This window comes from Cygnus olor, chromosome 1 (genome assembly GCF_009769625.2).
Source record: "Cygnus olor isolate bCygOlo1 chromosome 1, bCygOlo1.pri.v2, whole genome shotgun sequence".
Lineage (NCBI taxonomy): Eukaryota > Metazoa > Chordata > Aves > Anseriformes > Anatidae > Cygnus > Cygnus olor.
Window position 1 is genome coordinate 98,190,159 of NC_049169.1, and position 24,171 is coordinate 98,214,329.

At 46.3% G+C, this 24,171-nt stretch overlaps 1 protein-coding gene across 4 annotated transcripts; it reads left to right on the forward strand.

The window, feature by feature from the left end:
• Nucleotides 1–4,650: 4,650 nt before the first annotated feature.
• PLA1A (phospholipase A1 member A) lies at nucleotides 4,651–23,838 on the forward strand. 4 transcript variants are annotated; one of them, XM_040571660.1, is made up of 11 exons: nucleotides 4,651–4,888; nucleotides 6,590–6,791; nucleotides 8,369–8,546; nucleotides 9,779–9,887; nucleotides 13,407–13,508; nucleotides 14,333–14,422; nucleotides 15,265–15,450; nucleotides 16,385–16,474; nucleotides 16,900–17,008; nucleotides 20,522–20,686; nucleotides 21,648–23,838. In XM_040571660.1, the coding sequence occupies exons 1-11, from the start codon at nucleotides 4,810–4,812 to the stop codon at nucleotides 21,730–21,732; spliced, it is 1,395 nt and encodes a 464-aa protein (XP_040427594.1). In that variant the 5' UTR covers nucleotides 4,651–4,809; the 3' UTR covers nucleotides 21,733–23,838. The 4 variants fall into 4 exon arrangements, with proteins under 4 accessions (XP_040427594.1, XP_040427604.1, XP_040427613.1 ...); XM_040571670.1 differs by having other exon boundaries at nucleotides 4,664–4,888; nucleotides 15,283–15,450; XM_040571679.1 differs by lacking the exon at nucleotides 15,265–15,450 and having other exon boundaries at nucleotides 4,664–4,888.
• The last annotated feature ends 333 nt before the right edge of the window (nucleotides 23,839–24,171 follow it).

Consider the following 24,171-nt stretch of genomic DNA (forward strand, 5'->3'; position numbering starts at 1 on the left):
GAGTATTTCATTCCCTCCCTCGAATGCAGAGACTACAGTAACTGGTTTTAAATACTCATCATTTGCTTACATCCCACTTGGTTTCCCCTGTGGTCACATTCTACTACCCAGGCTGCATTGTTTCCTTTACCAAGTAATAGCTCTCAAAACGAAGTGAATTTTCCCATGATCAGATTTCCTCTTGGCAGCTGGGGGTATCACAGAGCTTGTATGTTGCTGCCAGCTGTTGCTTTGTAGGTGGGGAGTTGACATTTTCCACTTTTAGCATTTGCTTGAATGTGCAGACAGCACAGTTTTCAGATTTTTAATGAAAAGAATTTGTACATAAAATCACATTTGTTTGTTGACTGACTCAAGTGAATCACAACATGCTTCAATCTAGTGTGGACTGAAAGTCTTTCCAACAGTGTAGAAGTCCCCGCTGCTATTATAACCACTGTCACTGGGAAGCAAAATAGGAAGTAACAACAGTACCTTTCTAAACTAATATTACTGTAGTTAATAGTAGTTAAGAATAATTAAGTTCACAAAATTAAAAAAATATATAAAAAAATAAACACTTTATACTAAAATAGCTTTACTGGTAAAAGCATTTTAAGCACAGAGGAACTGAGTGGTTTTCTATGTTTGCATGAGGGACCACTGCAGTATGCTGACACAATCAAAAGTTTCCTGAAATTACTAAATCTGAGATTACAGAAAAAAAAAAGAAAGAAAAAAAAAACAGCTGCTAAGGCAACAGAATTTTCAATTCTATGAAGATGTATTTTTTTAGCATGCCAGGATGTTGTTTAACAACTCTGCAAATGCACGTAGAAGTGAAAAAAAAATCAGATCTGCACATGACTGCAAGGTTTGCTCTACTCGAAGGCTGTAAAACCAATCCCTACTTTATGATACATGGCTTTTCAAAATTGCCTTAGGGCTTGGCAAAGAGTAACAGTTACATCCTGCCACAAAGAGTAGAGCTTATTACCCTGATTTTAAATTAAAAAATAATAATAAAAAAAAAAAAAAAAAAAGAAGTGTTCACAGATTTTCTTTAGGTGCTTCATTTTGGTTCTACTCTAAGGAATGTGTCATTTTCACTCTTATGCTGTTGCTCTGGAAGCTTGCATGGAAATGGCACTGCTTGCAGGTATGATTTCACAAGCTTATTTCTTTTTTTTTTCATTAAGTAATGAATCAGATCAGTGGAATTTCTGGGTGTAGGGGTAAAGGAGTGGGCCCATTGCAGTCTAAAGTTAGCTTGTGTTTTACAGCGTGAGAATCTACCTGACTGCACTGGGGTCAGAAGGACAAAGAGTGGGCTTTGAGTTGCAACACTAAATCTCAGAAATTTGGTTGGGCTGACAACCAATGGACACTAATTCAGTGGTGTATTTGAAGAAACATTGAGAACCTGCTTCTCTGACAATAAGCCGGCATGATCATGGAGCCCAGCATTTCAGGGTCAGATAGTGTCTGTTAGGCACCTCGGGAAGACGCAGATGGGTCAAGGCTTCAGCAGACCTCAAGGCCAAGCAGCTGAGGCTGCCTAACTTACCTGCACGAACTGGAGAAATTTCCCTCAGGAGTATCTTGGAAGTAAAAACAGATCTTATGCCTAAAACACCTGCTCTTCCCCACTGCCCTTGAATGGAGCAAACTGGGGTAAGGAAATGGCTTCTATTGCCACTAACTGTAGAAGAAGAATGCCTGATGCTGTTCGAAAGGTGTTTGATCATCTTTCTGGTCAGACCAAGTCAATTTCTTCATTTTGTAGTTCAAATAAAGCAGCTGTAGAATAAATAGTGCCTGAACAGGGAACCTGACAACCTTCTCTTGCTGCTGCTTGCCATTTAACACAAGGGCAAAGCTGCCTGTTCTGAAAGAAGGCCCAGCTTGCACCAATGAGACTTGGGAAACACTGTGCCCTCACCTGAACATCTAGCACAGCCAGCGAGGTGGAACTGCCATCTCATCAACGTGGAGAGACAGGCTCCCTGTTCCACACTGTGTTGTATGCTTATATGTCTCCATCTTTTTATAGCCAAGCAGTAAAGTCTTTTGTTCAAAGATATGCTTGAAATATTTGCATGCTTATGATACTGGTGTGTAACTGAGATTATCCCTCTATTTCCTGTAGTATCTGAAATGCAGTCCCTAAAGGAGAAGAGGAAAGTGTCCCTGCTCTAAGAAATGTACAGTCTGAGCCTGCCACAGTGGTATGACCATTGGTTACATTTCAGCCTGTCTTTCCCTACACTTTTCAGAAGCAAACCGTTGTTTCACCTTCTTCAGCTGTTTCTGGATTCTAACCCGGCCATCAGCAAAGCACCGCACAGCCATTCGCTCACCCTCCCCCCTGCAGTGGGATGGGGGAGGGAACTGGAAAAAAAAAAAAAAAAAAAGTAAAAGCTTGTGGGTTGAGATAAAAACAGTTTATTAGGACAGAAAAGAAAGAATAAGAATAAGAATGATACTAATAATAATGATGTATGCGGAACAAGTGATGCCATTGCACAGCACCTTCTGAGCGATGCCCAGCCCAGCCCCGCAGCCATTCCCCCCACCCTGGCCAGTGCAGTGGGTACCCGACGAATGTGTTCCTGTTCCTACCTGTTGGGATGCTCTGTTCTTGAGCTCGGAAGAAGGAGTCCTTGAATGCTAACCAGCTATCTTGGTCCCCTTTTCCTTCAAGTACCTTGTCCCATGGGATTTCCCCTGGCAAATGCTTGAAAAGGCCAAAGTTGGCTCTACTGAAGTCCAGGGTTGCAATTCTGCTCGGTACTCTGTTCCTGCCACATGAGATCCTAAACTCCACCATCTCAGGGTTGCTGCAACCAAGGCTGCCCTCAGCCCTCACTGCTTCAACCAGCCCCTCCTTTTCAGTGAGGACTCCTCTCCTAGTTGGCACGTCCACCATTTGCATCAGGAAGTTATCATTGATACACTGAAGGAACCTCCTGGACTGTGGATGGCTGGCTGAGTAGGCCTTCCAGCAAATGTCAGGGTAGTTAAAATCCCCAACAATAACCAGGGCCTGTGTTCACGAGGCTGCTATCAGCTGCCTGTAGAAGGCGTCATCAACTTCCTCATCCTGATCTGGTGGCCTGTAATAGACACCCACAACAGTATGCCCCATGCCAGCCTGCCCCTAAATTCTCACCCACAGACTCTCAACTCGCTCCTCATCCACCCCTGGACAGTACTCAAAACAATGTAGATGCTGTTTCACGTAAAGAGCAACTCCGCCACCTCACCTTGCTGGCCTGTCTTTCCTGAGCAGGACATACCCATCCATGACCACATTCCAGTCATGTGAGCTGTCCCACCATGTCTCTGTAATTGCCACTAGATCATAGTCTCCCGACTGAACACGAATTTCTAACTCCTCTTGCTTATTCCCCATGCTACATGCTTTGGTGTACAGGCACTTCATTGGTTTGTTATCACAAAGTTTTTAGTTTTTGCAGAGCAGTGCTTACACAGAGCAAAGGACTTTTCTACTTCTCATGCTGCCTTGCCAGCGAGGAGGCTGGGGTGCCTAAGAAGCTGGGAGGGGACGCAGCCAGGACAGCCAACCCAGACTGACCAAAGAGATATTCCATACCATATGTCATCATGCTCAGCAATAAAAGCTGGGGTAAAGAAGGAGGAACTGAGGGGGGAAGCACTGAGTGTTGATGTTTGTCTTCCCAAGAAACCATTACACATGATGAGCCCTGCTTTCCTGGAAGTGGCTGACCACCTGCCTGCCCATGGGAAGTAGTGAATGAATTCCTTGTTTTACTTTGCTTCCATGAATGGCTTTTCCTTTACCTAATAAAATGTCTTTATCTCAGTCCATGAATTCTTACATTTTTACCTCTCTGATTCTGTCCCCCATCCCACCTGGGTTGAGTGAGTGAGCAGCTGTGTAGTGCTCAGCTGCCTGCTGGGGTTTAACTTCAACATCCGGGAGCTTTAGGCCCTTCTGTCCGCTGTCCCCATGCAGGGCTGCACCAGCTCTGATGCCTGTTCCCTCTGTTGCTTCCTCTGTGCTGGAGGAGAGGCTGGGGTAGCCGCCAGGCCCGCCCCAAGGCCAGCCACCCTGTATTAATTGCTCACCACGGTATAATACATTATGGAATATCTCTTTGGCCAGTTGGGGTCAGCTGTCCCGGTTCTGTCCCCTCCCAGCTCCTGCTGCACCCCCAGCCTTCTCACTAGCAGGGTGGTGTGAGAAGCTGAAAAATCTGTGGCTTAGTGTAAGCACTGCTCTGTGGCAATTAAACCATCAGTGTGTTATCAATATTATTCTCATCCTCAATCCAAAACACAGCACCAGACCAGCTCCTAGGAGGAAAATCAACTCTGTCCTACCCAAAACCAGGACAACTGGAAAGAGACATCAATGCAATAGGAAAATATTCAGATGCAAGGCTCTGCTACAAGCCTTCCTGGCACTGGCATATTCTGAAGCCTTGTGACTACTCAGTGTCCCCATTGAGAGCCTAGGAGGCAGGGCTAGGTGACAAGCATAAAGCTCTGTCTGTCGGTTGCTGCAACTAGTTTCACTAGCCGATTTCTGCGGCAATAATTTTGCCTTCAGGAAAAGGAAGTAGGAAGGAAAGGGGTGTCAGCGTCTTTTTAAACCAAAATATCAGTGAAGCCCTCTGCTGACACAGACTTTGTCTAATGGTCAAACGAGAGCAGAGGTGATTGCACCTACCCCTTTTTTCCCAAAAGAAACAGTCTAGTTGATCATTGACAGAGGCAAGCTGATTGACCAGCCCACCACATCTCTTTTTCCGTGTACAACCCTTGTACTTGTAGTGGACTAACATGAAGATGGTTGAGGATCTGAAGAGAAAACCCCTCTTCATTCTTGCTGTCATCTTGCTGCTTAGTTCAGCACAAGCAGGTAAGAAAGACATGAGTGCTTAGCAAGGGATTTAAGGCTTTACATAGGAGGGCCTGATTTCAATTCTACCTAAAAAAAACTGTGTTTCAAGAGGTCCTTCCTATAATCTAGCTAGATACCACAAGAATGGGTCCTTTCTTTTCCCATGCTTTGATTGAAGCTATCTCACTGATTTCACTCCACTAACTTAATTTAAAAGAATGATCCACAATTACTCTGAAATGTAAGGAGGTGCAAAACAGACCACTTGACCTCTGGACATGGCACCTCCTTCTTTGCAAGCTGAGCAAGCGGAATATGCAGTAGCTGAAACAAAATAAACAGACGCCGCACGTCCATTTCTCTGTTTAGTTGTGATTTTTCTTTACTCACAATTCCCTCTCGTCTGACGCCATTCTGGACACGCACCACGCTTTCACTGAGTGCACCCTTTCTAGAGAAGCTGGCTTATGAGCGGCGGTATTTCTAAACTGATTTCAGAGAACAACTCTTTCTCTTTTCCCTTCAGTCCCCAGGAACACCGAAATAGACAACAGTAGGGGACAGCCACATTCCACGAGGGGAAATCTTGAGTGTTGAATTTCATTTCTTTGCACTGAGCCTTAGGCCATGTTCCACCTAGCTGCTGTAGAATATCTTCTGTGGGAACAGGCAGTGGTTAGGAAGCTGATTGTTTGAGTTTTTATTTATTTATTTATTTATTTATTACGTACAAATTCAAGGCTGTTCCACTTCCTCCAGTCCAGAAAAGGGAAGGGGCATGCGTTGTCATTTCAGCAAGATGCAACTATGCCAGTTCATAGAGTAAACATTTTTAGATCAGAAGAGATCATTTAATCAATTGTTTGCCTTCCTGCTCATCATGGTTTAATAAGTTTCATCCCGTTAGTCCTTCAGTCATTCCAATATCTTGCCTTCTACAACCCCTCCAGAATAGCAGCCAGTCCTCTGAAATGCCAAATGATAGGCAATCCAGCTCTTCTGTGGGTAACTTGTGCTGCGCCTAGCCATACATACTGCTCTGCATCTCCTTGCTTCATTTATAGTCAAAATTTGCCCAATTTTGTACTATCTACTGGTTTGAGGTGTTGTTATTTTGTCTTGTGTTTTTTTTTTCTGTCCAGATGAAAGTGCTGTCCAGCAGCTGCCCTTTCCTTCCCATAAAACATTTTCATCCTGTAAATTGATTGTCATTGACAGGTTTTTTCATCAGCATTCTCATATTTATTTCTGTCTTTTTGATACAAATGTCAGTTAGACTCATACCTTCTACCCAAGAAAAATCGGAAGAGAACTACCCATTCAGTGGGGGATTGGCAACCATTTTTATTATTATTATTATTTTTAAGATCTAATAGCCAGCTCATAAATGTACTTAGCTGCTGGTGGACACAGCTGATATGGAAAAAATATATAAATAATTTCTTGTTCATGTCTCAGTAAAACAATTCTCGGAAGTCGAAGTTATCATGACATCCACAGTTCTCTTCCTGAGTCAATGCTCAAATTCCATCAAAGGGCAGAAAAAGATTCATCAGAACAGATGTTTTCCAGACTGATTTTAATTTATGTTCTATCCTTTCACTCTTTATTAATAGAGACCAAATTGCTACCTTTATTTTCCTAGTGAATCAGAATAAGCTTTTTCTTCCATCACACAGACACAGGCCAAATAATGCTTCTCACCCCCTCCCATTGCAGGGAACACAAACAGAACCTCATGGCATCAGTGTGCTGACTTCCAGACAGCAAATTTCCTACATGGCAGTAAACTTAATGTCCAGTTTCTTCTCTTCACCTCCTCGAACCCCAGCTGTGGGGAGTTGATTTTAGCTGATGATGGTATTGAGGACACCAGCTTCAACAGCAGCCTGGAAACCAAGATCATAATCCATGGCTTCAGGTGAGAGAAAGGAGAGCATTGTGGCTAAGTTTATACTCATAAATTAAGCACCCAGTGGGCATTTCCAAGCACGGCATGGGGCTGGCAGAGAACTCCCCTGCCCATGTGATAATCTTAGTCTCCCCAACAGTGACTGCATGTGAAACACAAGTTAAGAGCAGAGCCTGGAGTGCCCAGCAGCAAACCATACCTGAGAATTGCCTGGAAGACTGTTGGTGGGACAGGGCCAAGGGCATGGAAAATCCTGCCAACAATCCTCTTTCCAATGCAAACTTAAGTCCTTTAGTTTGTGATCAGCTTCCTATTTTTTGTGTGTGTTTCCCTTTTTTTTGGAGCCAGAAGAAGTTAGGAAATTATTTTCTTGCTCTTTTTCTTTCTTTCCTTCCTTCCTTCCTTCCTTCCTTCCTTCCTTCCTTCCTTCCTTCCTTCCTCCCTCCCTCCCTCCCTCCCTCCCTTCCTTCCTCCCTCCCTTCCTCCTTTCCTTTTATTTTATTTTGTTCTTTCATTGTTTTTCCCCCCTTCCCTTCCCTTCCCTTCCCTTCCCTTCCCTTCCCTTCCCTTCCCTTCCCTTCCCTTCCCTTCCCTTCCCTTCCCTTCCCTTCCCTTCCCTTCCCTTCCCTTCCCTTCCCTTCCCTTCCCTTCCCTTCCCTTCCCTTCCCTTCCCTCTTTCAACATTTCTTTTTAAGAAGAAGATCCTTTTAAGAAGATTCTTTAAGATCCTTTTCCATTTAAATTGTCTCCTTGCAGCTCATGTCCCGGTTCTTCAACTCCTTGAATTACTCAGGCATTTAAGAGCCCTGCCAGGCACACAGTACTTCTAAAGTTGAAAATGTAGGGATGTAAACCAATGTTTTTTGATCTGTCACTGTACTACCAGCTTATTTTACTGTGCCATTTTTCAGCCCACTGTGACAATATAGTGTTTTTTGGTTTGATGTGCAAAAGCCTGAAGGGAAAGTGCATAGATATCCAGGATGAGACCACATAAGGAATTGCAGGGTCTTTTCAGAAAACCAACCGTTGCCCTCATATGACACAGCACACCCCCACCCCAGTGGTATTAGAGGAAGTTGGTAGGATAGAGCCTCCTCAGTTTTCCTGGTATTCTTGGGTAGTTTTTGTTGTTGTTGTTTGGTTTTAAATCACCTACAGAGGAGGAATTGTAGCAGTGTCAGACTAAGTGATTTGACCAAGGACTTCCTGCCAGTTGGTAGCAGAGCAGGACCAGGTGTTCTCAGCCAGTTCTCTTACCCAAGGTGCGCTCTGTGGTGGCTAACTGAAGCATCACACCAAGACCAAGATCTCAGCCTGAGCCCTACAGATGTTTCTCTCCTTTGGTTCCTTACTGAATCAGCCCATTCTGAAAAATGTTTATTACATTGCAGCAAAGACATGCCAGGTATGTGTGTCTGGCACTAGAAAAAAAAAAAAACAAACAAACAAAAACCAAAAAACTTTCAGCAACTGTCTGGCAGCCTACACCAGGACATGTGAAGCTCCAGCATCAGTGAACAACAAATTGGCACATGCCCTACTTTGGAAGACACCTAACATACCTGTTTCTGATGACTCCGCAGGGCTTTGGGCACCAAACCTTCCTGGATTGAAGGGCTTGTCCGTGCCATACTGCACACAAGCCACGTGAATGTGATTGCGGTGGACTGGGTTCATGGGTCTACTGGAGCCTATCACTCCGCAGTGGATAATGTCACACAGCTGGCCCTCTCCATCTCACACTTCATCAGCAAGCTCCTGGTAAGATCCTGTGCTTTCCCAGTGGGGGAAGCACGGTCACAGAATGTCACTCATGCAGACGATCTAGAGAGTTGCTCCCAACCTGCTGTCCCCAGGAGCTGGGCAAGTGAGCTCTTTATTCTGGAGTGAGCACTGTGTAGTGCTAAAGATTTTTTTCTTTTTATTTTTCCCCTCTTTCTCAGTCTAGCCTTGAGCATGCCACTGTATTTCTTCTTTCTCTTGATTTTGAGATTTTATGGGAAAACTTCCCGGTTGTCAGCTGCCTCTCCAGCCCAGGGTGAGCCTGATGAATGCCTTGGGTTATCTCAGGTCTGTGCTTCACTGGGCAGTCTTCTTCTTCAGCCCATAATTTTTTTTTCCAGGAAGCTGAGGGTGTGGGATTTGAGGCTATTTTATATTTGCTTTGGGTTTCAGATACACTTCCTAGTAGCTGGAAATCCCCATCTGTGTCCTATTTTGCTCATGCACAGCACAGCTGAACAGCACTTATGCAATGAGGATGTCACATCTTTATATTTAGCAGCCATGCATAAACTCTCTGCGTAACAATTTCACTGTAGACCCTGACCACAGAGCATGGGAGTTCCTGGGTAGGCACCACAGTGTGCAGTCACACTTTCCTATCCAGAAATACAGCAACTCTTTGAGCAGCGATCTATGATTCTATGGTTCTGTGATCAGGATGGAGATGAGGAGGGGAAAAGAGGAGGGGGAAGAGGTCTGTCACCCCTTTTACTGATTAGGTCACACAGTGAACAAATGACTGGGCTGCAGCGTGATCCCCGCTATCTGTCCTGTGTCTGTGCTGAGCCCTAGCCCAGCTACTGAAGGACTTTCTCTGCCCAGCCCATCCACCACAGAAGACAACATTTGGCTTCTCATAATCCTCAGTACTGCTGCAAGATGTAGCCACACATATCTCGAAGGCAAGATTGTTTGTCTCGTCCCTGTGGTCTCCTGCACCATGTGCAGTGCCATTGTATGGTGCTGCATCACACACACCGGCCTCCAGCCAGCTGGGTTCCTTTGCATGGGGTCATCTCACATCATCTCTCAGTGGCCGTGCTTTACCTGCCAGTTCAGCCTATGGATTAGTCCTTTTTCTCTGAAAATATCCTCTTAATAATCAGAGTATGGGTACAGCCCATATGTTATGGAGTTGCTGAGCAGGCTGGGACAGGGTATTTCACCTACCTTTTGCAGAAATACTGATTTGTATGATCAATCTGCAGGCCCTGGGAGTCTCAGGGACATCCATCCACATCATTGGCGTGAGCCTTGGTGCGCATGTCGCGGGCCTGGTTGGGCACTTCCACGGCGGTCAGCTGGGACGGATAACAGGTATCGTAAAACTGAGTCTTGGGCCTTCATTTCTTGTTCAGGGGAGAGAATGGAAGAGCAGGGAAGGGGAGTCATCTGCAGTGATCTTTTAATTGCACGAAGGCTCATTAAATCCAAGCTTATGGGGTTCTTCCTCGCTTCAGAAGAGCCTGACAGTGCCTTTCCAGCCATCAGTCTCCTCCATACCACCATGGGAGTGCAAACATTTGAAAAAGGGTCCTTCTGCCTCTGCTCCACTCTTCAAACTGGTGGCAGCTGTCTTAGTTGTAAGGCCTTGTCACTAATGAAACAACATGACTCCCACGTGCTTTGCTTCCACTTTATAGCAGGTATGCCTCTGTGGTTCTTAGTTAAAGCCCACGATGCTTGTCAATGGTGCAGGGAGCAGCAAGAGTGAGCTTCTCTGCAGGAAAAGGTGAGGTGGGAGCCAAGCGTGACAGTGAGGGAGACAGGCAGCAACCTCACTGACAAGGGACATAGTCCTACTGTACCTGGACAAGAAGAGTAGAGAAGGTCCAGTGACAGGAACCAGCATCATCCACAATCCAGGCAAGTCTGCAGTGATGAGGCAAGTCCAAGACAAAGCCAGGAAGCCCAGTCGTCAAGACAAGGGTAGAATCAGCAAAGTACGGGGCTGGGCATGGCATCCTTACAACACAGCTCAGGCAAAGAACACAGGCAAGAGCCTGAGACAAGGTGGGGACCCCCCAGATGAAACTTCTTGCTGTTCTTTCTCACAAGTCAGCTGTTTCCACAGGAGACTGGTCTAAGGTCACCCAGTGGTATACCAAATCAGAGCTGGCCTTGAACACAGACAGACAAAATTCTGGATGTGAGGAAGAGGTTGCAGTGGGGGAATTACAGAGGAAGATGGTTAGAGGCTGATCATGGCATGTAGACCCTTTTCATTCACGCAGGACCCTGCAGTCTTTTAGGTATGGGGCAGGAACAGAGTCACAGGATTATTTGGGTGAGAATTGACCTTGGAAGGTCTCCAGTCCAACCTCCCACTCGAAGCAGGGCTGCCTTCTACATCAAATCGAGGGTCTGTCAAGTTTGGGGAAACTCCATGGTTGGAAATTCATTTTGGTAGGAGGGAAAACTCCACCGAGGAGGAACAGACATAGACAGAACATGGCTTCCAGTCTGCCTCAGCCCACACTGGGCTGTCTCACAGAGGTACCCTCAAGGTTAAACATAAACTTTGTAGGTTTATTTATTCAATTTATTTTTAGCTGTACTAGAAGACACTTTTTCTACACTCCTGATTGCCCTATGATTTCAAATGCACACTGGGCATTGCAGCCTCCAGTCCAGATTTAAGAGCCTGAAGACAGGTGGAATTGGACCCAAGATGTGTCTGTTGTGATCTCATCTCCTGCCTCTTTCTACACATACACAGAGCAATGTGGTTCCAGAGCCATAATCTGATAAAGTGTGTTCAGCCACCTAGAAGGAGCTGTGAAGCAAAACCAGAATGAATGTCTTAGATGTCAGAAGACAGACTATTTCTGTGCAGTGAGTTTCTTTAAGTCACGCCTATTCTTGTGAACATCTCCTTGTGCAAGAAAACAAATGCTACAGGAACTTGAATGAACTGCCCGTTTCCAAAATTGCTGAAGAGCAATTTGTTTCAGTTCTTTAAATGGAAAAGAGGAAGCCTGAGGGAATCTAGTTGCACACAGTACAGCTACAGTGAATAGTACAGGGTGTACATTAGGTGATGGTTGGACATGATGATCTTAAGGGTCTTTTCCAACCGAAGGGATTCAATGATTCTATGCTTGGAGGAAGCTGGCATAGAGAACAGAGGGTAGAAAGGTGCTTGCCTTGGAGCTGAGATAGAATTGGCTGCTGTTCATATTAAGTGCTTCTCCCTGGTCAGGAAGAACTTTAAGCTGTACTTAATAACTCTTCTAAGCCTCTCTTAAAGCCTTTGACTAAAATTTGGTCTGTATAAGTGGGCAGGGAACCTCTCAGCTTTTTGTATTGGACAAGACCAAAAAAAAAGAAAAAAAGGAAGAAAAAAAAATAAAAGCAATACATTCTTCTGAGCACTTGTCCCTTTGACAGCTTTTATTTTTAGATAGAATAGGAAATATTTTTTTTCTTCTTTCCATTCCCCTCCTCCCCTGTCCCACACACAAATTCAACACGTCAGTTTGTATTCTGTTGATACCACCTTCTCCATAGAGAATTAATGGGATGGAGACCAAGGCAGTGAAACCGGCCAACTCTGAGGATGAGAGCTGTGGTTCATGGAGCAGAGCTGCTTCTTAAACTATTGTTGCTGCCTGAAGAGTGAAAGAAGTTTTGTGATGTTATTTTCCTAGGCAAAGTGAGCAGGGTAAACCTCAGCCAGAACAAAAACATGATCTTTAACCTGTTCCATGATACTGTCAAAGATAATTTTCAGTATTCCTTTGGCTTTTCAGAATTTGCTCTAGGAGCATCCATATTTTTTAGTCAAAAATATGGATGGCTGCTTGAGAACTTGACTTTGTTTGTGGAGAGAGAGCTCAGAAGTCTCTCTGTTTTAAGGAAGTTTGATAGTATTGAACCTTTTTATTGCTTAGATTGGTTAATGCCTAGGATACTGAATTCATCACCTAACTCAAGATCTCCAGTGACATTGCTCAGATTATAGCACTACTGCATATGACAGTACAATTAGGAAAGGTGCTGAAAGTTTGATTCACTTTCACTGAAAATCCAAAAGATCCTCTGTAGCCACTCTATCAGATGTATTTGAAGCTCAGTCGTGGCTTTACAGCCTAGAAACTTGAGGCTTTGCGGGCTGTTTGGTACAGAACTGCTTCATGGGAATGGATGTCTGGGGGCAGTGGAAGACAAGGTAAGGAAGCTGCAGTGGAACTTAATGAGGGCAGAAATCTCTCTGGACCATAGTCATTGTGATGTGGGAATAATTCATCACTTCTGCCTGGCAACATTTTAAAAGTTCTGGATAAAATAACTGGTCCAGAAATAAGAAAGAGAGGGTCTGAGGAACACTTATTGTTGTTGAGGTGTTTAGAATCACAGAATGGTTTTGGTTGGAAGGGACATTAAAGCCCACCCAGTTCCAACCCCCTGCCATGGGCAGGGACACCTCTCACCAGACCAGGTTGCCCAAATTCCCATCCAGCCTGGCCTTGAGCACCTCCAGGGATGGCGCATCCACAACTTCTCTGGGCAGCCTGTGCCACTGCGTCACCACCCTCACAGTGAAGAATTTCCTCCTAACATCTAATCTAAATCTCCCCTCTTTTAGTTTAAAACCATTCACCCTTGTCCTATCATTATCTGCCTGAGCAAAAAGTTGCTCTGCATCTTTTTTATAAGCCCTGTTTAAGTACTGAAAGGTTGCAATGAGGTCTCCCCAGAGCCTTCTGTCCAGGCTGAACTACCCCAACTCTCTCAGCCTTTCTTCACAGAAGAGGTTCTCCAGCCCTCTGATCACATTCGTGGTCCTCCTCTGTATCCACTTTAACAGGTCCACATCCTTTGATTTTGTTGCAGGCCTGGATCCTGCAGGCCCAAAGTACACCAGAGCCAGCCTGGAGGAACGCTTGGACCCTGGGGATGCCCTCTTTGTGGAAGCCATTCATACAGATGCTGACAGTAAGCTGGCTTCCATCCTCTTCTGCACGTCTGTTCCTCCTGCCATCGTTATTGCTAAAGACCACATAGGTCATTGTTCCATTTACGCCAGATGACTATGAGTTCAGTCTGAGGATATTCCATGATTAGATAGGCTATCTAATATTTGCTGCCTATCTTAGAGCAAATATTTCTTCCTTAACCCTGCTACAGCAGAGTGAATTTCTGCAGCACAAGCTCAGTGTGGTTTTTACCACCTGGAAGGAATTTACATGTCTAGTCTCACTTTGCTTTTGCCCACGTGACATCAGAAAGGTGCCACTGCAGGCATCGGTGAATAAAGTAATGGAGTCAAACCCACAGCTGGTGCAACAACAGAGTAACATTTCCAAAGCACTTAGGGTCTGCTAGGTAGAACATGTGCAAAACAAATAATGTGGTGCCTTTCGTTCATGCCTTTTACCCGGAGATCACAAAAATCTCTACCAACATAACTCTCAGTCACACCTTATAATCCCCCATGAAGATTGTGGTCACAGGGTCAAGAATGTGAGGGACAGGGATAATGATGAAGCCAAAGTTGCCAGTCATTTTGGTGGCAGGTCCTGGAGCACTCTCTGGTCCATGCAGGAAACCTGGTGATGACATGAACTGCACAATGCAGGCATCTGGGAGGGAACAGGGAATGTGTCCTTGCTGTGTGGAGAAAAAAAGAGACATGGGGAAGCTGGGTCCAGCACTACTCATGTTCAACCAGTTATGGGGCTCTGTCAAACACACCATGTAGGGTACAGTTTACAGCAGAGCCAAGCATAAGAGTGAAGTGGCCTTTCACCTGCTTTCAGACTTCGGGATCCGGATACCTGTAGGCCACATCGATTATTTCGTCAATGGAGGCAAAGATCAGCCAGGATGCCCCCGATTCATCTCTGCAGGTGAGAACACTCTTTGTCCAAGCAAAGAGCCCTTGTGGTCATTTAGCAGTCTGTGAAAATGCTGTTTGGCAACCAGCTCCTGCTACAGTCAGAGAAGATATCAAAGCAAGACAACACATAAAGACACATGGCAGCAGAGCTTCACAGCCCACGTCTCCTCTGAGCAGCACAGAAAGCAGCTGAAACTAAAATCACATGCAGGTCAAGTGTCTTGGCAGCACCTGCTGTCAAGAGATGTGATTTTTGGTGACACTTGTGTATGAGCCCACACCACCTAACACCGGCAGAGCTTATATCAACAAAGAAAGCATTTTTGTTAGAAGGGCTCTTTGCTACTAGCAAAAGCTTCTTTTTCTTTTCATGCTGCAGGCTTAGACAGCTTGTATGATTATTGCCTTTTCCTTCTAGAGAGTCGGACTTCGCACAGTAAATAGTGTGGATAAATATTCAAATACTTTCTGGATGAGCCAGCTCCATTGAGGGTCATGTTACAAGGGATGCCCAAGGCACCTCGATTCCCATAGCTGGGGTCACAGTGCAGGTGGGAGTCAAAGCTACTGTACCCCCTTGCAGAGGGCTTGGGTCTTCATAGGTCGCACACTGACAGAGGGCAGCCATATGCCCCCCTCTTCTGGGGGACTCAATGTGGGAGACACACCTCCAAGTTCCTTCATGACTTCTATTTGCAGTGGGATCTGGGTTTGTAGTCACAGAGGTGCTCTACAAAATGTTATTCATGGAGAGGGGATGGCTGCATAATCAGTATTTCTTGATTTTCCATTCCTTAGGAAGTTGCAAAAAGACCCAAACCAACTGAAAGGCTCATTGCTGCTTTTCTCTAGGTGACTTTCTTCTTACAGGCTACAAGTATCTGATCTGTGATCACATGAGGGCAGTACATCTCTATGTCAGTGCCTTGAAACACTCCTGTCCTATAGTGGCATTCCCTTGCTCAAGTCATCAGGATTTTTTGAATGGCCGGTGCCTGGACTGTGATGATCCCTTCCTGTTCTCCTGTCCCAGAATAGGTACAGTACCAGCATGAGGCCTTCATGGAGCAGGGGACGATACATTCCTGACGGGTGTCAGTGCAGACCGCAGCACATGATTCAGATTTCTCTGAGCAGGGTTTGCTTGGGACCTCTCTGGGGATAGTGAGAAGCCGTTTCATTTTCAGGCTTCTGTAGAGAAGCCAGAAGCTCATGTACTGTCAGAGTTAAAAAAAATGGTGTCTTGAACATTTCTGATCTTTAAACATTTCACAGGGTCCACCAGTGTGTTAAAGGACAGTCTCCAGAATCATCTGCCTAACACATGGGCAATGAGCTCAAAAAGTGTCTTGTTCAGAGAAGCAGCTGGGAATTTTAGCCTAAGCATGAAGTCCCATTCACTGTGTCACTTCCTCCGGATAAATCCCTGCCATGGCCACACCGAAGATGGGCTGGCAGAAGGCAATATTTGCCTCTTTTAGGCTTCTGAAACTGGGCTGTGGCAAGAGGAGAGGAAGCGTCCTCTGGTGCTATTTGGAGACTGGTAACAGAACAATACAAAAAGGGGCTCTCAGATGAGCCGCTCCCTTCCCACCTCACCAAAACCACATCGTCACCTCCTCAGTGGTGCAGGTCTTCTCAGTTGAGCCACAAATCCAATTTCCTAGTACCCTGTGTTTGCATTGTCCGAGCACCTTGTGTTTGTTTGCATCTGCACAAAACCACCAAGAGGTACTCTCCTGATGATTACCCAGGTTAGTCAGGGGAGGTTTTCTGAGGGCCCGTTAACCTGTCAGACAGACACCACAAACCTGTGTTTGCTCTGATTTGCACTGGTGTAAAGAAGGGGTCTGTCCTCCAAGACAACAAAGTTGGGAGGGGGGAGCAGAGGTGAATTGGAACTAATTATATTTCCATTTCTGTTCTGGCTCCTTCATGGCTTTCCCTGCGCTGGCTTCGTTTCCTCCTGCAGGCCTGCTGGAGCAGGCAGGCGTCAGCATGAGAAGGCTGCCCAAGGAAGTGATTGTTTACTTAATGACAAGTCCTTCAGCCCCGTTCTGTGGTAAGTAACAAAGAAAAAAACATGCCAGAAAGGGGTTGACCAAATGAGGCAGATTGTCTGTGGAGGCCAGGCAGTCACAGCCTATCCCCACCATCAGAAGCAGCTGCTATGGCACAAGACACATAGCTGGAAATCAATTACAGTGCATATCTCCCCTGCAAAGCCCTTTCTAATGGATTTATTAGGGTGGGCACAGCCCTGGATTAACACCGCCACATGGTTTCAGGACTGAAGTGAGGGGTCTGTTCACACCGCACTGTGCAGACTTGTCCACTGTGTGTTTCATACTGCAGAGACTATTTTCTTTCTTAAATCTGCTTAACCTTCTTTGTGCTGGTGGGAGCATGGAGTAAGAGCTAGAGATGACTTCTTTTGGCAGGCTAGGTACAACCCACTCACTCCCGCATACTTTTCCTCTTGCTCAGTCCACCACAGCCTGGTTGAGTTCCGACTGCAGAAGAAAAGAAATGTAGTCACCAGCATTGAGATCACTTTCTACAGCAACAGCACCAAGGACACTGCGAAGATCACCATGTGAGTGACAGTGCATGCTTCTGGCCTGCTTTTTTTCCATCTCCATGTGTAAGGATGTTTGTCCCAGTCCAGGAAAGGCACAAGGATAGCGCATCCCCTGAGTGCAGTCACTGTGTGATGAACCACAACCTTTCTTCTTGAATCCCTCCACATTTACCTTAAATGCTCTCAGGAATCAGGTATGTGTTCCCATTATTCGTTAACCCTGGCTAAGTCCACAAGTACACAAAGCAGTAGGTGTGTTCCAGGATCCCCAGATTTGCCTACCTTTGTGTTGCTACAATAGTTCCTTTTGTACGCCATACCCTTGCCTGGTGCTGATTCAAATGACAGTCGCTGTCAGATAGTTATTAATCCTACTCTGCCAGACAGAGTTGTCTACACCAAGACCCTATCCACCACAGGTTCCAAACTGATGGACATCGCAGCTCAGATGTTTCTCTTGATGCCCATTAGGACAGCAGCTGCAGAGAGGAAACAAGTGCATCCCTGCACAGCCAGAAATGTGTTCAGTAGCTTGTTGTCTCTGCAGTAACACAGCAAAGCTCCCATGCTCCCATTGTAGGGGAAATGTTCAGTGAGCAGGGGACCAAGACCACATCTGTAGACAGTAAGATTTCTCTTGACAACACTGTCCTCCAAACCATACCTGAATTAAAAGATGAGACTCAGAGCCCTGTTCCCCCAGCCCTTGCATCAGGGGGATCTCCCCACCACAGAGAAGTTCCCCAGAAAAAATTATTTGTCACTTCTTCCCACACCTTCCTACCCACTGTGGTTGTCTGGTAGCCACCATATGGGCATCCAGCTAATCGCTGCGTATGTTGCAGACAGCAAATATTGCTGGCTCCCTCAGGAAGCAGGAAAGCAGCCTGCTAAAGACCTCAGCCAGCTCTCCTCAGATCAGAAGGGGTCCCAGTACTGGATCCCACATAGACCTTATTAAGGCAAAAGATTGTGACCTGATGCTAACTGTTTTGCTTTGGTCATGTGCACCAGGAGGTAGGGGTGAGAACTGGGGAAGGGAAAGCCTGCTGTAGGGTGCTCTCCAGCATGACACAGCTGCTTGATCGTGGATTTCCAGCCTAACACTGCAATTTGGAGTTCATACTCCAGATTGATGGAGCTCAGTCTGTCCAGCCCCTCCATGAAGCAAAGGCAGCCCTGGAAACTCGCAGGCCAAATCTGCCTTCACCAAAGTTGCAGAAAGGAAGGATTAACAACACCCAGATCAAGTCAGGACCCGTGGGTTTTCTCAGGAAAGCTTGCGGCACTTCCTTTTGCAGCTGTCGGATACAGTGCTTGATACGTGTCCAGCAGGAGGCATGTGAACACCGGAGAGAAAGGCTGCCCGGGGAAGTGACACAGGCAGGCGATCCCACGGCTTTACTGTACCCTCTGGTTTTAATGAGACAGAGTTACAGCTATCCAGGGACACCCTTGCCCTGGGAGGGCAGCAGCTGTGTTAATCACTTAAGCGCCCTCCAAAGAAGCAGGAGACTAAACCGAAAAATGCACTTACAGCAATAAACAGATTTGGGAGTGCAAGTGAAGATATCCTTTATAACTCACACTGTAGTAAAAAGCAAAGAAACTTCCCCAACCTCCAAGAAAAGCTCAACCCTCCAGTACAGTCAAGCTCAGAGAGTCAAACAGACATCTTTTGTAGGTTCTCACACCGCAGTTCAGACACTGATTGATCACTGAATATTTCAAGTGATCTGACCTGCGTGTCGTCCCGTGGTTCCCAGGAAGCACACAGGGACCTGGGAGTGTCCGACCATTCCCATGCCTTCAGCAAGTGACTCATTCCTTGCCTCACACTGACCTTCTCTCTCACTCAATTCTGATCTCACTCCTCAAGATGCCATTACCCCACACACATGTTGCTCAGAGTGCCCTCGAGAGACGTGTCCCCAAGCCCCAATGCTGTGGGGCTGACAGAGTAAGGAACTTGTTACAGGGCACTTTTCCCAGCTGCATTGGCATTGCTTACATGTCAGTGTAACATGCCATCATCCTCCATAGCCAAGGAAACATACTTCTGAAGTCAGCCAGAGTCCCACATGCATCCAAAGGTGGTGTGGGCTCTGACCAAATGTCAGTCCCAGCAGTGTATTTCTTCAGCTTACTTAACTGTGCTCCTCTGTCCCACAGCACAGCTGCATCCTGCCCATGCAAAATATGCAGTAAAGGGACAGCCTCCCCTCAGTTTTCCATTTGCCATCTATTATTCGACTTTATAGCTGCAATTTCATGACGCTTCTCATTTTTGGCAGCTTCATGCCAGCCACACAAAACCTCCAGTATCTACCGCTGTATTCTAAGAAAGGGATTGGGTGCACTGGTTTGGGCTGGGCACTCTGGCCTAGGAGGACATCGAGTCCAGCCATCAGCCCGCTCCTAGGGGCAATTCTGGTTAGCAGAGCTGTAGCCTCTTCCTGACCCTTTTGTCACCTCTCCCCTTTCCCTACTGTCTCATTTCTGAGCAGGCAGTCACCAGATGCTTCTAGGATTTCAATGAGTCAGCTCTGCACATTATTCAGTGGTGCAAGGGAGTAGATGCTCCCCAGGCTCCCAGAGGTGCCAAGTAGGCCAGGCGTAAGAAGGCCCACAGGACAGGCTCCATGGAAGGGGAGCAGCCCACGTATGTAAAATGGCTGGGCAGCACCACTTCATAGCACACAGTCTGCCACTGGGCTCTTTACCCAGCCTCTGGCTTTTCTCAGTTCATGTTACCTGGCAAAGAGCATAGGCACAGACAAAGGTCCATCTATCCAAGCACCCCACCTTCAACATGGTCAAAAGCAAATACCTAGAGAAGAGCATAAAAAGGCATGCAGCAGTACTTTGCCAAGGTAGTTTCCCTATTTCCCAATTTCTAGTTTATCGCATCTCAGGAACCTTCAGAGCCAAAGAAGAGTTCTTTGTCTTTATTACCTCCCAACACTTTTGTTTTCCATGAACTTATCCAGACCGCTCCTATGATTTGTGCAGTCATATAAACTTCCTAGCATCCACAACATCCCACAGCAAGGATTTTAACAGCTTGAACAGAACGGTATTTTGTGCACTGAGCAGTCATTTAAAGCCTACCACCTGTTCACTTTATTTGATGACCCCTAGTTCCTGTACTGGAATAAGTGGTGAATAATCAATTCCGAACTGTGCTATCCACGATTTCATAGATGTTCACCTTATCTACCAGTTACCTCTCTGTAGCAATATGGGTAGTATTTCAATCTATACACAATAGTGGGAACAGTTTTTGCAATTGTGTGACGGAAGGAAGCATTTTTAGACAGAAGTGTTCCTGACTACAGAGATGAAGCATGGAGAGAAGGCCAGTAAGAATATGTTCAGTTGCAGACTCTCATGTAATGCCCTATTTTGACAGATGAGTCTTTTATTTATGTGAAGGTTTCACGTTAATACCCCAGGTTCCTCCAGTGTTTCGATGCATCCGCAGGTTGACTGAACACTCTCCCTCACCTCTCTCTCCCTGCGTTGCAGACCTCAGCAGGAGGAGGTGGGCAAGCGGCTGCTGGCCCACAAGGTTCCCCTCTGCGAGATAAACATCGTGATGCTCAAGTATCTCCCCAACAACCGATTTTGGAGGAAGGATGAGTCGCACATTGTCGGCAAGTTCTGTGCAGCCCCACTGCCTCTCAATAAGAAGTAAGTCACAGGAATACCTTTCAGGGATCCACTGAGCCTGAGGATGCAGCTTGTAGTTTATACCAATGCATTCTCTCTTCATCTCTGATAAATGTGTAAAGAGGTCTCTCCCACCCCTCTGTGTCCCTATGTATATAATAAGTATATACCTTCAGCCGTAACTATCTTCTTCAGAGTTGAAGCAGCCAAGTCCTTCTCATCCTGAGAGAGATAATGACCTTCTCCATAATACAACATTCTCACCAGGTTTGTTGCAGATCCAAAGTTCTCATAGGCAGGGCAAAATAGCAGGGTCTATACTGACACATTAAACCCTTTCTATATTGCTTCTGAGCTGACTCTTACGCTGCCTCCTGGCTGAAGCAAGCTAGTATGCACTCCAAAGCAGGGAAACCCAGAAGCAGAAGGGAGACTGGCTCACGTTCAGATTCCATTCTGATGGGCTATAAGGAGAGTCAGGCACAAGGCAGCAAAATATATCACAGGCCCAGATAGGGGTAGTCATTCCTATGTAAAAAAAACACTTGAGCATAAGGACTATGCCTCATTATCATCCCAAAATTGGGGTGGACAGGCAGGATACATGGCTTTTTGCCACTTATGAATGGGACAGCATGGCATGTTGCCTCGAAGGTGTGCTAACCTGCACCCCTGGAAGCACTGGACTTGGCTGCGATGTGGGTGGGAAGGTGCAGTTGCACAGGATCACAACTGCCCTCATCACGAAACCGGGAGCACTCCGAGAAGCAAGGGTTATTCCAGGAGGGGGTGGCAGAAAGGTGAAAGGCACAGCTCCATAGACCACCCTCCAGCTGATTCAGCCCAGCTAAGGCTTAGCACCGTGTCCACCATACCCTTGCAAAGCAGCATGAGGTCCATCAGCAGCTTGTTTGCCCGTGTGTCAGGATAGTGACTCCTGCCTGCTAAAACACAGCCTGACTTCCCTGTGCTCTTCCTACAGCAGGACCATGTTCTGCCTGCCCTGGAACATCACTCTTTATGGCAACATGGACCTCTCTTACCAGCTGTCTGCTGCGTGTGCCTAGCACAGCTTTCAGAGTATGGATGCATACCCAAAACTGGGAAGGAGTCCTAAACCTACTGCCTCTCTCTGCTCACGGATGATACTTTCATCAAAGAACCACGTGGGTTTTTTACTTCCCGCATTCAGGAGAGGATGTCAAGGAAAAGTAGCATGCAGTACATCAGTGAGTACAAGACTTAGCAGTTGCAGCAAGACTTCCCAGTTAAAAGACTGAATTAGGATTTTTATCTCACAGATTCTGTACCAAGCTCTGAAAGAGATGGGCAAGTCATTTAATCACAAGATTTCAATCTCTGTGAAAGGAGAAGATGATATCACTCTTTCTACACGGGGAGTACTGGGATGATTCATTTGTGTTTTATTAAAGTGTCCTGAGGTTTTCATAGTAAAGGTGTGAAGTATTACTTCTCCTCAGTAAGGGGAGTTTAGTTTTGGTTTAGCCTTGGAACTGGGAGGTGCTATAGAATCATAGAATCATTTAGGTTGGAAAAGACCCTTAAGATCATCAAGCCCAACCATCACCTAGACTAACTACCAAGTCCACCACTAAACCACATCCCTAGTTGCTTAGGCAGCTTCCTTAGCGGAGAACTCACTTGCACCATCTGCAAGATGCTTTCAGAGTGAGAACCTATCAATTTCATGTTATCAGAGTGGATCTCCATCTCATGACGGCACTGGTGCAGCTTTTCAAGGCTGTTGGCTTGTTCTCTTTGAAGCTCACATGAAGTGAAGCAGACACCAGAAGCTCAGAGTGCTCTTCCATGCAATTTTGCACTGCCTTGAGCAACTGCCCAGAAGAGAAGGTAACAGGAGGACATCAGAGTATTGTAGCTATAGGACCACCTAAAACAAATTAGTCCCAGGAACTCAGCACAGCCCTTCAGACATGGAAAAGTAGGAAATGTCTGGAAAGCACTGGTAGAAGACTAAAATATCAAGGAGACACATACAGAAGCAGCCCTTACCCATTCTACCTGTTTTCCACCACCTTGATGCATCTGCAAATTAAAGAGGCGACAAGTCTTGCATCACTTTTGCCCCCAGCCACACACCCTGTAGACCACTCTCACTGGTTCCCTGGACTGGCTTTAATGGGTAACACAAAAGTGCACCAGGAAGAGTATGGTCAAGAGAAAGGGACATGCTAAAAGCATTTCTGCCTTGAGGAGAGCTCTGTCACTCTGCATGAGCTGTCACTCCACTAGGCATTGTCACAGAGTTACCTCCTGCCCTCAACTCACATCCCAACTTTTGGACTCTGTCATGTGGTTGCTTGGAAGACTAATTAACAAATGATCTCTAGTGTCCACTCAGGAGAGGGCTAGAGCCAGACTGACAACCTGGCAGAGATCCCAATTAGATTGTGCCATGACTGAAGGGTTTCCAGGAGCTTCTTGTTGAAGACTGGAGTACAACCAAGAGAGTGCAGTGACTGGCCGTGGTGACAGCCATTAGCAGGATGAACCTCAGGCCTCGGCAGCCCCGTTGTCCCATCCTGGGATGAAAGCAAAGGCGAGCAGTGTGAGAAGCAGCATATGCAGTGATGATGACTGTGGATCCCACATACCTAGCACTCCATACCTCAGCAAGTACCAGATCCCGAGGGCTCAGATCTCACTTGGAGAAGACCTGCAAGCCACATCAAACTACCCCCAGGCCACAGCCCTTGTGTGAGCAGCACCAGGCAGGCAGGGCTGCCTGTAACAGCCCAAGCCTGACAAAAACCCAGTCCAACACACGGGGTGTCTGTGCCCCTGTGTGTCCATGCCAAGAGATGCTGAAGATCACCCTGCCCTGTGCATGCTGCTCTGTGGCCTAATGCTCCTTGCTCCACCCCTCAATATCTGCTGTGAAGAGGCTCCCACCCTCACCGCCAAGCTGGGTTGTGCCAGGAGCTGTGGGACAGGGAAATTCTCCATGGGTATCTCCATCTCTGTGACTCCCTAAAAGAGGAAATGGTGGGGGAAGCCCACCAGCCAAATCTCATTGCAGCTGAACATGGAAGAGGCTTTCCAATTTCACACTTTCATCTAAGACTGCACTTTCTTCTCCCTACCAGTGACTGCTCTCCCCAGAGACCTTTTGCACTCACTCATTTCTTCACTGTGTGTGTGCCCCACAGGGCACAAAAAAAAAAAAAAAAAAACATCTCAGGCTCTCCCTCTTGCCTGAGTCACAGCTCCCTGCCTTTCTTGTTCCAAAAGAATCAACTCAAACAGCCCCTTCACCAGAAGTTGGTAACTTCTTCACTAAGTGGTGCTTGCCATTGGTGAGAAAACTAGTTCCTGGAAAGGGAATTTCTGGTCTTACTAGAGTGGATGCCCAGTGAGATGCATCACGTCAAATCTCCATATAATGCTCTCTATCCTATGCCCATTACCAAAGCCACCAGGCAGACCATTTTCCACTGTCCTTTTTCCCATGCTTTGAGACCACC